Consider the following 17,141-nt stretch of genomic DNA (forward strand, 5'->3'; position numbering starts at 1 on the left):
CTGAAACGTAGCTATTTCTGTACATGGGTGAATAAACCACTATCTTTGCAACTACTTTTGGAGTGCTGCGTCTATTTCCTCGTTTGTATATATATATGTATATATATATATATATATATATATATACGTATGTATATATATAATTAGGTGATCGGGGTGTTTTTTTCGTAGTGCACACTGATCTACTTTTGATAGTTCATTGTACGACCGCAAAATAATTCCCAACAGTTGCCGGGTTCCTCGATCAGCACGGGGGGGGGGGGTCTATGGCTCTTCTTGTAGGGACAGTCCATCAGCATTTTGGTGTTGGCTTCCCCGTTTGTATTGGATGGAGAAGCTGTAAGGTTGTAAGGACAGGCTCCACCGCAGTAATCGTCCATTGTCCCCTGACCCTCGGTTCAGCCATGTGAGGGGATTGTGATCCGTTACAATTGTAAAGTCTCTGTCATAAAGGTATGGCTGTAATTTTGAGAGCCCATACGATGGCAGGGCACTGTCTTTCAATAGTGGCACAGGCAACTTCCCGATCTAGTAGTTTACGACTGATGAAAGCAACTGGATGTTCAAGCCCAGCCGCGTTTATCTGGCTAAGAACTGCTCCAATACCGTAGGTGGATGCATCTGTCTGCACAAGGAACCTGTGCTTGTAGTCTGGTGCGGCCAAGACAGGGGCAGTGGTGAGAGCCGTCTTTAATGCTATAAAGGCTTCCTCACAGGCAGGTGTCCACTTCACCATACTAGGCATGTTTTTGCGGGTCAGGTCATTTAGGGGCATTGCCAGGGAACTGAAATCGGAAACTCATTTTCGGTAGTAACTGGCGGTCCTCAAAAAGGCCAGTACTTGTTTCTTATTTTTAGAGGTAGGCCAGTTGCTAATGGCTTCCACCTTGGCAGGCTCAGGTCTTAGGTTCCCCCTCCTACTCTGTGCCCCAGATATTGCACCTCAGCCATACCCAACTGGCATTTATCAGGGCGAATTGTCAGTCCTGCTGCAAGAACATGGTCTAACACTATGCCTAAGTGTTTAAGATGTTCCTCCCATGATGTGCTGAAAATGGCAATATCATCCAAGTATGCACAGGCAAAGTCCTGACATTGTTCTAACAGCCGGTCTACCGATCTTTGGAAGGTTGCTGGGGCATTTTTCATCCCAAAGGGCATTCCCAGGAACTCAAGAGTCCAAAGGGGGTAATAAATGCAGATCGCTTCCGGGTGTCCTCTTTTAGGGGTATCTGCCAGTACCCCTTGCTCAAGTCTTATGTAGTTACAAATTAAACACTGGCCAGCCGATCCAACAGATCATCAATCTGGGGCATAGGGTACTCGTCACATTTGGTGGCATCATTTAGGCTCCGGTAATCTACGCAGAATCGCGTTGTGCCATCCTTTTTGGGAACCAGTATCAGAGGGGAGGCCCAGGGGCTCTGAGATGGCCTAATAATCCCAAGTTGTTTCATGTCCGCCAGTTCATTCTTGATCATGTCCCGAACGGCCTCAGGAACTCGGTAGCGGGCCTGCTGGATCGGGCGTTGTCCTGGAGTTTCCACGTGGTGGTTAGTGAGTGTTGTCCGTCCGGCGCTGAGGAAAACACGGAAGCCCTCGGTCCCAGCAAGCCGAGAATATCACCCTTTTGGATATTCAACAGATGGGGTCCCAGGGGCACTTGGTCCAGAGTACCCCCAGCTCGAGCCAGATATAGAAAGTCCGGGAGGGAGTTGTCTCCTTCCTTATCACTAGGGGGATAGCAAATGGCCAAAACAGGTAGGGACCGGTCGTGGTAATCTTTCAGCATGTTGATGTGGACAGTCTCTTGTCGCCGGCCACTAGGGTTCATGGCAATGACGTAATTAGTGTCATTACATTTTCGGATAACTCGGTAAGGGCCATCCCATGTTGCTTGAAGCTTGTTGGCAGGGGCAGCGATAATCATGAGCACTTGTTGCCCTTCAATAAATTCACGGGTCCTTGCTTTCCGATCATACCAGGTCTTCTGGCTATACTGGGCCCCTTGCAGGCGTTCTTTAGCCAAGGTCACTAGTCGGGTAAGGCGTTCTCAAAATTCCAGAACATAAGGAATGACAGGTACTCCAGTGTCGGTGATATCTCCCTCCCAGTATTCCTTTAGAAGGGTGAGGACCCCACGGACCCTTCGACCATAGAGCAGTTCGAAAGGGGAAAATCCGGTTGACTCTTGGGTAGGCAAACAGGAGATGTGGCAGGTATTGCTCCCAGTCCCGTTCAGTGTCTGCAAAGGCACGTAGCAAATTTTTAGGGTTCCATTAAAATGGTCACACAGTCCATTGGTTCGGGGTGGTATGGGGTGGTGCGAATGGCTCGGACGCCGCAGGAACTGGACCAAGTCTGACGTGAACTGGATCCCTTGATCTGATAGTATTTCACTGGGAAATCCTACTCGGGTGAAGACGGTAACAAGAGCCTCTGCTACCTTTATGGCTGTAATGCTGGACAGAGCCACGGCCTCAGGATACCGGTGGCATAATCCATCACCGTCAGGATATACTGTTTCCCTGTTCTGCTGGGGTGCACTAGAGTTCCTATTATATCTACAGCTAAAAGCTGAAATGGCTCCTCAATGATTGGCAGGGGTTGCATGGGTACCTTGTGACGGGCGCCTGGATGTCGCATCCATTGGCACAAATCACAGGTACGGCAGTATTGAACTATCGATTGCGAAATGCCAGGCCAGTAAAAGTTGTGGGTGAGTCTTTTCTCTGTCCGTTTCCTACCTTTATGTCTCAATAAGGGGATGTCATGAGCCAGTTGGAGTAGTTGCAGCCTATACTTTTGAGGGACAATGAGTTGCTTGGTAGTCACTTCAGGGATGATCCCACCCCGGGCCTCTACTAAACGATAATACAATCCCTTATCTCTGGTGATCCTATCCCCATTCTTTCCCTCCTGCCCAGTTTCTGCCCTTAGTTTAATAGCTGCCAAGGTCGGATCATCTTCTATTTCTTGCCTAAACTCTTCTCGGTCCCAAAAGTCCCCCAATGTAGAATCAGTTGATGCAGCTCTTACCAGTTCGGTTGGGGGTCCTGGAGGCTGCTCCACAGTCAATTCCGAAACTCTCTGTGCTTGGGCAGCTTGGTGTCGGGTGACGGCTCCTACAAAATGGCACTGTAATTCCCCAATGTCATTCCCAAGGAGAACATCCACAAGGAGTCCCCCCATAACACCAATCCAGAGTCTTTCCCCGTAACCATAATTCAAATGTACAGCAGCCTTCTGGATATATTTGCGAGTACACCCTACAAGTTCGATGGGTATTCCTGGGCCTTGATCGATTGCCTCTGGCCGAACAACACGGGGGTCAGCAATGGTCAGGAATGCCCCAGTGTCATCCTGCAGATGGCGCTGCCTTTGCTCTGGGTAACTTTGCGTAAGGGGTTGAATGCTATACATGCCAGAGGGTGTCTCCATGGTGCAGGGTTCAGCAGTCCACTCTGGTGGGGGTGGTGGTAACTCTTCCTCAGGCAGGATGGAGTGCACAAGATGCCGAGGGCGAGGGGGAAAAGATCGGAGCTCCCTTCGATTTCTTGAGGGGCACCTGGACTGTAAAGGGCCCGGCTGACCCCACCTATAACATTTACTTTCTGAGAACCTTCCATATCGTGGTCAGAATTGTGGGGTCCCCGGATTGTTTGGCCTGGTTGTCATCGGCCTGCGGATGGGTTGAGGGGCATATATGACAGGAGGTGCCCGGGGGGCTGGGTTCGGCTGAGGTTTATTGTCCAGCAGACTCCTCCACTGAGGTTTGATGGTTAGTGCCTCATCAGCCAGGGCTGCAGCTCTATTCAATGTTGATGGCTCCCATTCCCGGAACCATTTCCGTATTTCCTGGGGGCACTTGGCTTAAAACTGGAACCCATGCAGAATATCTTCCACAGTGAATCCACTTCCAGCCATCTCCGACACGCCTGGGACATTTTATGGGCATACATCCTAAAAGATCCTCCAGTAGTACAGGGAAGGTCTCAGAATTGGGCCCGATGTGAGTCTGGCATGACTACATAGTAATACAAAATAGTTTGTTTCACAATGTTTTAGTCCCGGTTCCACTGTGCGTCTAGGGTCCGGTATGCTTCTGCGGCTCCACCTTCAAGGAGCCCCACTAAAAAACGCATCCAATCAGAGGTGGGTACATCCAGCAGGGCGCTCTGATGTTCAAAGTCCTAGAAAAACCCTTCCACATCCCCAGTTACCTCATAAAATGTCTTGAAGTACTTCTGGGTGACCCGTAAAGGTTCCTGGATTCTCTGGTTCTCACCCCAGGTAATATTCTAGCCTCTTTCAGCCTCCATTGCAGCTTGTCTCTGTTTTTTGCCATGCGAGCAGCTTCCAACTATTACTCCGGAGTAACGACTGGTCCCAGATCTGCCATTTCCTCCTCTTACCACACCAACCATTGGCTCTTAGTGGTAAGAGCCCCTGTCTCTGGAGCATGTCCATTAGCCACCTGGGAGGAGGTGATCTGGCTAGCACTCACCAGTAGATCAATTAATGGCTTTTTAGATAGTCACTGGTAGTTCAGTCCAAGTTCTCGGGCTCGTTCTTGGAGACTAAGGACGGTCCAGTTACGGAACTCATTCGCTGGGTGGTTCTCCATGGGGCTGCGCTCTGTTGATCCCGCTTCTGACACCAGTTGTCATGGGGTTCGTTAGGTTAATATACGATCAACAGAGCCAGTGAAGACAGGGCAACTCCAACAGGATTTATTGTATCCAATGCTGACAGACCAGGTCGCCCTTCACGCAGGGACAGCACACAGTCCACAAAATCAGGTAAATACAGGAAACTCCTCAGAGCGCTGGCATCAGCTTCAGCTCTCATTAAAGTCTACATCCAGGAGATCCCTCTCTTCCCCACGTCAAGCCCTTATATACCCCTCAGGGGGAGGAACATCTTGGCAGTTTCTAGTCACCATCATTTGTTATAATGACTTTAGTTTGTATTTCTACTGTCTGTATGTGAGTTGTGGTCTTTTGTACTACCGTATTATGTGTATTGTCCAACTATTGTCTGCCACAGCAAGGATTAGAACACAGGTGGGGGAGGTAATTGGATCTGCTTGGTTTGCTGCTCTGCACACTAGCTGAGTGATGGTGGTGCCTCCTGATGATCCCCTGTGGGGACTGGACAATGAGGACACTTTATGTCTTATGGCTGCGCGACCTGTGGTACCTGATTACAAAATGCATCCCTGAGGGCTCACAATAAACCACACAAAATGCATCATCACAACACATATAGCTTTTGAGGCAGGTTTTTTTAACTGAAGCCAGGTATTGATTCAAAGGTCTTTGCTTAAACTTCTCCCTCCTGCTTGATCCACTTCTGGCTTTGGCTCAAAAGAATGCATGTGTGTTTCCAGCCTAATATGAACGTCATACATGTGTCAACTTTGTGTCAACTTTTGTGTTTTGTAACAAAATCACACAATACATTTTTAATCCTTACAGAAATTCCCAGTACGAATTCTGAGGGAAACTTCATGTTATCGATTAATTATAAAGTAGAAGATGAAGAGATCATGCAGCAGTCTTCAGGAGAAAACCTCATTACCCTTAATGTACAGCCAGGACTTCAAAGTACAGATCTGTTACATAATTCCACTAATCATGAGGAATCTTCTCCTGACCAACCACAGATAGTTGCAACAAGTACAGGTCAAAGAGTGGGTAAAAGGTTTCAATGTTGTAAACCGTTCACAAAATGTTCTCGTCATTTTACAAACAGAAGAATTAACGCGGGAGGTAAGCTGTATTCATGCTCAGAATGTGGGAAAATTTTTACAGATAAATCACATCTTGTTTTACATGTCCACTATGTGAGAAATGTTTTTCACAAATATCAGATCTTGTTAGACATGAGAGAATTCACACAGGGGAGAAGCCATACTCATGTTCAGAATGTGGGAAATGTTTTACACAAAAATCAAGTCTTGCTAAACATGTGAGAATTCACACAGGAGAGAAGCCATATTCATGTTCAGAATGTGGGAAATGTTTTAAAGATAGTTCAAGTCTTGTTAGACATGGAAGAATTCACACAGGAGAGAAGCCACATTCATGTTCAGAATGTGGAAAATGTTTTGCTACTAAAGACAAACTTAGGGATCATCAGAGAACTCACACAGGAGAGAAGCCTTATTCATGTTCAGAATGTGGGAAATGTTATACAGATAAATCAAGTCTTGTTATTCATGAGAGAATTCACACAGGAGAGAAACCGTATTCATGTTCAGAATGCAGGAAATGTTTTATAGATAAATCACGTCTTGTTAAACATGAGAGAAGTCACATGGGGAAAAGCCATGTTCATGTTCAGAATGTGGGAAATGTTTTAATAGTATAGGCAAACTTGGGGCTCATCAGAGAAGTCACACAGTGGAAAAGTCGTTTTGATGTTCAGGAGAATCCAGAGTGACAGTAAGGACAATGTGAGTTTTTGTTTTTAAAATAAATGGACATTTTTATATTTGACTTTCATTAAAACAGTATAACAAGATATAGGTGATGGAATTGAACAAAAAAACACTAACAAATTAACTTTGCAGTTAGAAAAAAAAAATGCAAAAGATTTTTTATTTTTTTTGTAAATATCAGAAGTGTATTATCACTACCTTAAACACCTACAATTAGAATCAGGTGTGGAGCACGAAATCACGCACATATGCGGTGGCGAATGGATACATGATTTTTCTGGTAATACCACAGTATTTACCTGCTACATCGTGTACACATTCGTCACTTATGTAAGTAATGTTGCGGCTGGCGATTTCATTTGTTCTTACCCTCAGGTAAGATTCACTTCTGGGAAAGATTTGTAGCAGAAATTTGTGAAACTGAAAACCATTCCATACAGGGTTGTTTCTGCAGCATGCACATGGATACTAGAAAGCCCCATTCAAATAAATGGGACAGCAGCAGACATTTCTGAAACACTACTATTTGTGACCTGGAGTTTGACTCATTCCTTCATTTATATTTTACATGTCTTTTTAATACACTCTTGGATTTGGCTAAAAAAGCTGCAAGTGTGATTACAGCCTTAGAGAGGATCTAGGAGGAATGTGTCTCATTTAAACCTTTGACATTTGGTTTGCCCTTTGTTATTGAAATGTGTGGTATCACCATGCCAGAATGCTCTGAGGCCTTCAGAAAGGTTATGGATGTCTATAATTCAGGAACGGGAAGATGGCCAAAATATTAGATGTCAATCATTCCACTGTCCAGAAAACCATCTACATGTGGAGATTTCAGACAACTGCCAATTGGTCCAGGCCAGTCTGTCTCCGTAAGATCAGCCTGAGAGCAGAACACAAGATGCTGAAATAAGTTACTGAGAACCCCATAATTTCTTTAAAGAAAACTACATGTGGGTGTGCCAAAAGAAAACCTTAGCTATCCAGAAAAAAACATCAGGGAAAGAGTGAAGTTTGCTCATGAACCCCTTGGAAAAAAGCATGCAACTGTCTGCTATGGAAAGAAGAATCAAAAATGTATTTGTCCCCTGTATCAGAAGACATGTTTGGCATAAATTATAGACTGCATTTCACCAGAAAAATAACGAAATAACATACAACTTGTTATGGTTTGGGACTGCTAAACCGTATCAGGACCTGGGCAGCTCCTCATCCTAGAATCCACTATGAATTCTACATTGGCAGAGTGCCACGAACCTGGCTGGGAGGATGGGATTCCATTTTGTCAGCTTTTAGTGGCGCTTAAAAGCACCGAGGCGTCGATACTAACAGACCCCCCGGTTTTCATCAGGGACCGACGCAAGGCTGTTTGGACTTCTCTGCGGGGAATCTGCAAATTGGGTGCCTTAAAAGAAGTAGCCTTGAATCGTGCAGATGTTACCACAGATGCAGCTCATGATCAGGATATAATAGCGTGGTCAGGATCACAGGCACAGATGCAGAGGTCAGAGATACAAGCAGAGTCGTAACACAGGAAGTTAGATCAGGTATAGTACAATGCTGGAGCTAGGTAGAAATGACCTGATACTCTGGCACCTGTTGGTGCTCAGAGAGAGGCATATATGGGCTGTCCTATAGTTAGGCGTCATGAATTGGGAACTGCGGGCCCAAGAGAAAAGTCTGGGCTTAGAAGGCACCATGGCTTTACCAGGAGGAGGATTTGGCAGCATCACTGATGTAGCTGCCAGGACAATCCTTTTGGGGTCAACTATAAACTCTGGCTCATAATGTACATCCATTGACGTTCTTGGAACCTGCGCAATAAGTGATGGGTAGATTGAACTGTGAGAATAACCACGACCATCTGGCTTGACGAGGGTTCAGATGTCGATTAGAGTGTAGGTACAGGAGATGCTTATGATCGGTATAATTCGTAACAGGATGTGAGGCTCCTTCCAGTAGGTGCCTCCATTCCTCTAAAACAAGCTTGATGGCTAGGAGTTCTTTGTTCCCGATCCCATAATTCTTCTCCGTGGGAGAGAAACTTCTGGAAAAGAACCCACAGTGTGCATTCTTTCCGAGACCTGCCGTTGGGACAGAACACCTCCCACAGCGAAGGAGGAGGCATCCACTTCCAGGAAGAAGGGAAGAGACGAATCAGGCTGGTTGAGGATTGGAGCAGAGAGGAACTCTGCTGTCAACTGATTTAATCCTTGATTGGCCTCTGGAGTCCACAGTTTGGGATCGGCCGACTTACGGGTGAGGGCTGCAATCGGGGCTATCAAGGAGGAGAATCCCTGAATAAATCGCCGGTAATAGTTGGCCAACCTCTGAACGGCCTTTAGCCTACTGGGTTGCGGCCAGTCTTGAATAGCCTCTACCTTGACTGGATCCATCTTGAGTCTGGTGCCCGACTAAATGTATCCCAGAAATGGAACAGAGGATTGCTCGAAGAGACACTTCTCCAGTTTACAATAAAGCGGATTGTCTCTCAGTTGGGTTAGGACATGGCAAACGTGGTTGCGGTGATCCGAAAGTGAACGGGAAAAGATCAAGATGTCGTCCAGATAAAGGACAATGAAGTGGTACAGCATGTCACAGAAAATCTTATTTATTAAACTCTGGAACACTGCGGGTGCATTACTCAGGCCGAAGGGCATGACTAAGTACTCGTAATGGCCATTCCTGGTGTTAAAGGCCATCTTCCATTCATCGCCAGGCTTGATGCGGATGAGATTGTAAGCGCCTCGCAGATCGAGCTTAGTGAACACTGTTGAACCACGTATCCGGTCAAATGCAGATACTTATCCTATAACATGTCATAATGACATGTCATAAGTTTTTATTGGTGGGGGTCCGAGCATGGAGACCCCTACCAATCTTTAAAACGAAGCGGCAGAAGTGCTCGTGTGATCGCTCAGCTGCTTCGTTTCTGTTTGGCTTTTTCCGGAAAGCTGATGTATCGGAGTACGAGCTCATAGACTTTCTATTGAGCCCGTACTCAGATACATTGTTTTCCGGAAAAAGAGGAACAGAAATGCAGCGGCTGAGCGCTCACACGAGCGCTTCTGCCACTTCATTTTAGCGATTGGTGGGGGTCTAAGTGCTCGGACCCCCCAATCAAAACTTATGACATGTCAGAAGTTTGTTGAACATTTAGTTACCCTTTAAAGTAGGCTTTGGATCATGGCAATACAAGTAAACCCACCAAGGACTGGCCAAAAAAAAAAGAAATGGAGGATTCTTGAATGGCCAAGTGAATGCCTAGTTCTAAATGTTAGCAAGATGCTGGGGGGGGGGGGGGGGGTGAAAACTAGTTTTGCATGCTCCCCATGAAAGAGTAGGAAACAAAATCTCCCATATAAGAGACTACTAAACCGTAAAGCCTCATTTACATTTGCATATTTTGGTCAGTATTTTGCATCAGTATTTGTAAGGCATAACTAGTACTAGGTCCAAAGCATGGAAGACATGCAAATCTTTCCATTATACTTTTCTCTGCTTAAGTTCCGTCCCCAGTTTTGGCTTACAAATACTGATGCCAAATGGTAGCCAAAATACAGTGTGAATGAGGCCTTATAAAGGGGCAGAACCAGGTAATTGAGCCATAGAAGGAAGTGGCATATCTGTGAGGTATTTTTTTAAATCTTTTTATACTGTATGAATGAACATTAAATATTGATGCACATGTCAAAATATGTAAAGAAAAAAAGATTACATGGGGTGTCCTTACGTGACTGAAGTCGGAGATTTCAGGCTCCGTACACGTGTACTTTTGAAGGGTATGATGATGATTGTGAGTAAGCCCAAAACGACATTAGTGTTTTACCTTACACTTGAAAAAACTTTGTAGTTGTGTTACCATCCACAGAGCAGGTTTTTACATGAACTACCGTTCCTATTCTGACACAGCCGCAATGATCTCCCATCATTTTACACTAAACCTTATGTGTAACGTGTTGTTAGAATTTTTTTTTTTTAATAAAGTGCTTGTTTTATTCTCCGTGTTTGTTGGATTAGGTTTCATCAATGTACCTAAAAAGGGTTGTCTGTCTGTCTCTGTTTACAAAGCAATGATGTCACATCACATGGTGAAGATTGGCTGCCTTGGAGACAAGACATGGTGCCATCACGCCTCATAATCATAGGGAAGCAGGAAGCTGCAATGTGCGAATAGAGCAGAATAAAGGAGTATTTCCAACGCAGGATGTGCCATAAATTGCTGGTAGATGGAGGTGGTACCCGCACCTATGTGGAAAATAGGGGTCCCCTGACCTGCCTGATGAGTCGACTGCTGCATCATGGCGGAGAATTATTGGAGAAGTGGCTGTGCATGGGCATATACTAGATCCTCAGATACTCAAATCTGGATGTTTCCATCTGAGGAAGTCTGCAACCATGTTTTCTGATCCTTTTAGATGGACAAATGAGAAGAACTGATTTTACCTTGGCCCAGATGACATACAGTTAGGTCCAGAATTATTTGGCCAGTGACACAATCCTCATAATTTGGGCTCTACATGCCACCACATTGGATTTGAAATGAAACAACTGAGATGCAATTGAACTGTAGACTTTCATGTTTAATTCAAGGGGTTGAACAAAAATATCCTGTGAAACGTTTAGGAATTGCAACCATTTTTATTACACAGTGAAGAGTACATCAGGGTATATGTAATATGTAGGAGTATATCAGGATATATGTAATCTGTGAGGAGTACATCAGGATATATGTAATCTGTGAGGAGTATATCAGGGTATATGTAAGATGAGGAGTACATCAGGGTATATGTAATCTGTGAGGAGTACATCAGGGTATATGTAATATGTGAGGAGTACATCAGGATATATGTAATCTGTGAAGAGTACATCAGGGTATATGTAATCTGTGAGGAGTACATCAGGGTATATGTAATCTGTGAGGAGTACATCAGGGTATATGTAATATGTGAAGAGTACATCAGGGTATATGTAAAATGTGAGGAGTACATCAGGATATATGTAATCTGTGAGGAGTATATGAGGGTATATGTAATCTGAGGAGTACATCAGGGTATATGTAATCTGTGAGGAGTACATCAGGGTATATGTAATATGTGAGGAGTACATCAGGATATATGTAATCTGAGGAGTACATCAGGGTATATGTAATATGTGAGGAGTATATCAGGGTATATGTAATATGTGAGGAGTACATCAGGATATATGTAATCTGTGAAGAGTACATCAGGGTATATGTAATATGTGAGGAGTACATAAGGGTATATGTAATATGTGAGGAGTACATCAGGGTATATGTAAAATGTGAGGAGTACATCAGGATATATGTAATCTGTGAGGAGTATATCAGGGTATATGTAATCTGAGGAGTACATCAGGGTATATGTAATCTGTGAGGAGTACATCAGGGTATATGTAATATGTGAGGAGTACATCAGGATATATGTAATCTGTGAAGAGTACATCAGGATATATGTAATCTGTGAAGAGTACATCAGGGTATATGTAATATGTGAGGAGTACATCAGGATATATGTAATCTGTGAGGAGTACATCAGGGTATATGTAAAATGTGAGGAGTACATCAGGGTATATGTAAAATGTGCGGAGTACATCAGGGTATATGTAATATGTGAGGAGTACATCAGGGTATATGTAATCTGTGAGGAGTACATCAGGGTATATGTAATCTGTGAGGAGTACATCAGGATATATGTAATCTGTGAGGAGTACATCAGGGTATATGTAATATGTGAGGAGTACATCAGGGTATATGTAATATGTGAGGAGTACATCAGGGTATATGTAATCTGTGAGGAGTACATCAGGATATATGTAATCTGTGAGGAGTACATCAGGATATATGTAATCTGTGAGGAGTACATCAGGGTATATGTAATATGTGAGGAGTACATCAGGGTATATGTAATATGTGAGGAGTACATCAGGGTATATGTAATCTGTGAGGAGTACATCAGGATATATGTAATCTCTGAGGCGTACATCAGGGTATATGTAATATGTGAGTAGTACATCAGGGTATGTGTAATATGTGAGGAGTACATCAGGGTATATGTAATCTGAGGAGTACATCAGGGTATATGTAATATGTGAGGAGTACATCAGGGTATATGTAAAATGTGCAGAGTACATCAGGGTATATGTAATATGTGAGGAGAACATCAGGGTATATGTAATCTGTGAGGAGTACATCAGGATATATGTAATATGTGAGGAGTACATCAGGGTATATGTAATATGTGAGGAGTACATCAGGGTATATGTAAAATGTGCAGAGTACATCAGGGTATATGTAATCTGTGAGGAGTACATCAGGGTATATGTATTCTGTGAGGAGTACATCAGGGTATATGTAATATGTGAGGAGTACATCAGGGTATATGTAATATGTGAGGAGTACATCAGGGTATATGTAATCTGTGAGGAGTACATCAGAATATATGTAATCTGTGAGGAGTACATCAGGGTATATGTAATATGTGAGGAGTACATCAGGGTATATGTAATCTGAGGAGTACATCAGGGTATATGTAATCTGAGGAGTACATCAGGATATATGTAATCTGTGAGGAGTACATCAGGGTATAGGTAATCTGTGAGGAGTACATCAGGGTATAGGTAATCTGTGAGGAGTACATTAGGGTATATGTAATGTGTGAGGAAACATCAGGATATATGTAATCTGTGAGGAGTACATCAGGATATATATATAATCTGTGAGGATTACATCAGGGTATATGTAAGCTGTGCGGAGAACATTAGGGTATATGTAATCTGTGCGGAGTATATTAGGGTACATGTAATCTGTGCGGAGTACATCAGGGTAGTATAATAAGAGGGTATAATAATGGGGTAAATAATACATATCCATACATGTGTGTTATGCTGTAAAACAATCCTTTCTGAAAAGGCCAGTTTTACACTAATAAATAATGTCCTTTCTGATCACCCTTTTGGTCGACACTTTGCACCTCTGTAGTTTGGGGAATTTTGCTGGGAAAGTGTTGTCCTGGTATAATACGGGCGACCTCACTTCCAGCAGATATGTTTGGGCCCTTCTCTTCCTGGTTCCCAAATATTAGAAGGAAAGTTCCCCTCGGGCCTGCTCATCTGCTTATTTTTATCATCCTCGACTAAGGCCCTTATGCACACGCCCGTAGCCATTTGCACGGCCATGATTTTCGGGTCGTTGGGCCGCATATTGTCACCCGCGAGCCGCCCGGAAATCGTGGCCATGTACATGGTCGCGTCCATTATTTTCTATGAACCTCGACCGCAGAACACGGCTGTAATAAGACATGGAGCCTGGACCGCAGAAAGAACGGACATATCTTATTACAGCCGTGTTCTGCGGTCCAGTCTCCTGGGCCATGCACGGACCGTGGAAAACACGGTCATGTGCACGGGCCCATAGAAATTAATGGTGCCGCAAGACTCCCGTGGATTTTAGGGGGCATTGCGGCCGCATAAGCACGTTCCACTTAGGCCCCATGCCATATATGGCATCGCCATACCTGGGGTAACCAGCTTAGCAGTTTATGAGATGTGTGTCTTCTGTGGCACAAACTGGGCACAACATATTGTTCACTAAAATGGCATATCAGCGGAAAATTGCAATTTTCACTTTTCACCATCCGCTGCGCATTAATTACTAATGGAAAAACACCTGTGGGGGCAAAATGCTCACTACACCCCTTAAAATGCCTTAAAGGGTGCAGTTTCCAAAATATGGGTAACTACTTGGGCGTTTGTTTTACTATTTGACCTCAGAGCCCTGCAATTGTGGGCCAATGCTGTGAAAATCACCACAATGGACCTCAAATGCGCATGTTGCTCTTCACTTCTGAGCTCTGTCATATGTCCAGGCAAATGTTTAATGCCTTGAGGGGTGTAGTTTCCAAAATGGGGTCACTTCTTGGGGGCTTCCACTGTACTCTGGTACCTTAGGGTTTTGCAAATGCAGCATGGCACCCAAAAACCAATCCAGCAAAAATCTGCATGCCAAATAGCGCTCCTGCCTTTCTGAGCCCCGCCCTGTGTCCAAACAGCAGTTTATGACCACATATGGGGTATTTCCGTACTCTGGAGAAATTGCTTTGATATGTGCCCTGTATGTCTCACACCTGCAGCAGCGATCAGCATTAGGAAGAGCCAGGAGTTCCTGCGGCACCATTCTGTGGTCTGTGATGGCCCGGGAGTGGACCGCTCCAGTCACCTGACCTCACAGTGACACGAGGTCAGATGACTCAGGTCCAGTGTTCCCTATAAGGTGCGCGGCTGCCCACATTCCGCGATCTGCACGCTCACTAAACTTTAAAGCCCGCCTCACGGGTGGTGGGCTGATGCAGTGACATTGCGAGCACTGGAGGGGGCACCGGTGCTAGTGACAGACACATTCACTTGTATGTGCGTCCTCAGGACGCACATACAAATGTATACTATAGGCAGCAGGCAGGGCCGGCCTTAGGGATGTGCGAGCGCACAGGGCGCTGCACCCTCCCAGCATGTAGGGGGTGCCACTGGGCTCTGCCTCTACTCTGTGCTCTGCTCTTAGTTACATACACGTAAATAAGAGCCAAGAAGCAGAGGAAGCTCCGCCCAGAGCCCATCCTGTCCGAAGCCTGTGATCCTGTCCGAAGCCTGTGATCCTGTCAGCAAGGAGAGATGGTGAGTATCTATGTGTGTATATACAATGTGTGTCTCTGTGTGTATATAGTATGTGTCTCAGAGACTACCATATTAATACAATACAATTAATAAAGTCTATTCGCATATGAGGTTACTGTGGTTGCACCATTGAAGTTTTTGCTATGGTGGAGATACTCGCAGGCTTTACATCCTCCACATTTAAAAGAATGTTAGTTTTACCCAGCCATGTGTTTGATGCGGCAGGTGTTGAAAGATGACTTTTAACTAGCCTGTCCCTTAAAATCCATCCCCCGACGATATGTGACAGAAGGATATTTCATAACTTTTTCACTGACATCTGGGTCTAAGCCGAGGATGCCCCAATAGTTTCTCAAAATTTCAAGCGCGTTATAAGATTGTAATTCTATAAACTCCTAATGCATGATAGCAATGGGCTAGGTAATGTCACTATCGGACACCCTCCCACATTTAATGCAAAGGCAACTCCATAATAGATATTTATATATAGAAAAATCAGAGTACGAAGCCAGGTATATATAAAATATAACAAATTGTATTATTTACACATATAAAACAAACATTTAAAAAGGTACATAATGAAATGGAGAGACTCTATAATATTGTATAATACAAGTAAACAGGCTATCCACGTGTATATAGCAATAAATATTGCACTGTATTCCTTACACTGAGGAGATATGAGATGGGAGGTGTGTTGTCCTATAAACAGCTAATCCCTCATGTGAACACCCATAAAGTAATATACATAATAGTCCTAGGGGCAGTTTTTCAGAAGGGAGAGCTTGAATATCATAAATAGGTATGGAGAACCTTACCCATGTCAGTATTCCTGGAAGGCTGGATAGCAAGTATTAAACCCAACACGCGTTTCGCGATGTCTGCTTCCTCAGGGGATGTATAGTGTCTTGTTGCAGTCTTGGTTTTAAATAGTGCAATGCCCAGGTGTTTTCTGTTTATTCAGCGTCCATAGAATAGCGGCGCATGTCCACCGACGCAACCGGAAGTGAGGCATGCCCCACTTCCGGCCTCCAGCTCCGTAGCGCACATCCGGGTTCCTGACGTGTACCAGGAATACCAGACATGCACATTGCGCTATGGGAGGTGGAAACGGAGCAAGCAACACACCCGGTCACGTGCACTTGGAGTGCGCACCTCATAGGACAACTGGGACAAGGAGAATCGCAAGTAACATGTTGCTAAACTAATGACGTAGCAAACCCCACCCATTCAATATATCCCCAAGGACCAAATGATAGCCAATGAGTATTGCGTGTATTGCCAAGGATTGTGATAGATGCGTGAATGTTGACATTCAGAAGAGGGGGAGAGAAATAATCTCCCAGAGAATGCTTATATACAACTCGATGACTAGTGGGAAAATATAGTGAACATAATACAACATTAATTATATTAGACCTCGTGAGACAAGTTTGGTTACACTAATTAGTGAGGTCACTGTGTAAAATTTAGGGGAATATAGATGTGGATGTGATTACACATCACACATATATCCCACGGCAAAGAAATATGCAAAAGAGACCACAGTTAGGGTAATTTCATAAAAAACAACAACATGTGACATAAAACACTTCTCAAAAGGAAACTAAAAAAAAGAGGAAGACATAGCAGGGTATCAATATTGAGCTACGTCACTGTACACGAAATTTATTGGCATTTTCTCAGTCCGTATTATAGGGGGTCATCTGGGTCCAAAGCTCATATTTCCTATATACAGGCACTCAGACTGAAGAGAGATGGTACATCAGATACCTAATAAAAAAATATTGTTTAGTACAAGACACAAAAACAATTGTAGGGTTAAAAAACGTGCTGATGGTAGGGTGGTTACACTTATTTAAAGAGAAGGGGGCAGAGCTTGACAGCGAGCAGAGAAGGTGGCTTGATCCGGAGCTACTGCTGCAACCCGACTTACCCGAACTCATAGCGAGATAGGACACGGCAGTATGGTGAGGACCATCAAAGATAAGGGCAAAGACCCCTCAAT

The 17,141-nt window shown here is 44.2% G+C and overlaps 1 protein-coding gene and 1 long non-coding RNA gene across 5 annotated transcripts in view; one reads left to right on the forward strand and one right to left on the reverse strand.

Annotated features, from left to right (window-relative positions):
* LOC142673170 (uncharacterized) overlaps positions 1-17,141 on the forward strand; it is a 125,826-nt gene that overhangs the window by 65,857 nt on the left and 42,828 nt on the right. For 3 of the 4 annotated variants that reach the window (XM_075847181.1, XM_075847183.1, XM_075847182.1), the window contains one exon: positions 5,481-6,495. In XM_075847181.1, coding sequence (XP_075703296.1) covers positions 5,481-5,977 — 497 coding nt within the window. In that variant the 3' untranslated portion in view covers positions 5,978-6,495. Of the gene's footprint in view, positions 1-5,480; positions 6,496-17,141 lie in introns of those variants that run through there. The other variant, XM_075847184.1, reaches the window with a different exon arrangement.
* Positions 15,649-17,141, reverse strand: part of LOC142673172 (uncharacterized) — a 44,308-nt gene continuing 42,815 nt past the window's right edge. The window contains exon 2 of the long non-coding RNA XR_012851800.1: positions 15,649-16,906. This is a non-coding gene — a long non-coding RNA (uncharacterized LOC142673172). The remainder of the gene's footprint in view (positions 16,907-17,141) is intronic.

Source organism: Rhinoderma darwinii, assembly GCF_050947455.1.
Source record: "Rhinoderma darwinii isolate aRhiDar2 chromosome 1 unlocalized genomic scaffold, aRhiDar2.hap1 SUPER_1_unloc_4, whole genome shotgun sequence".
Lineage (NCBI taxonomy): Eukaryota > Metazoa > Chordata > Amphibia > Anura > Rhinodermatidae > Rhinoderma > Rhinoderma darwinii.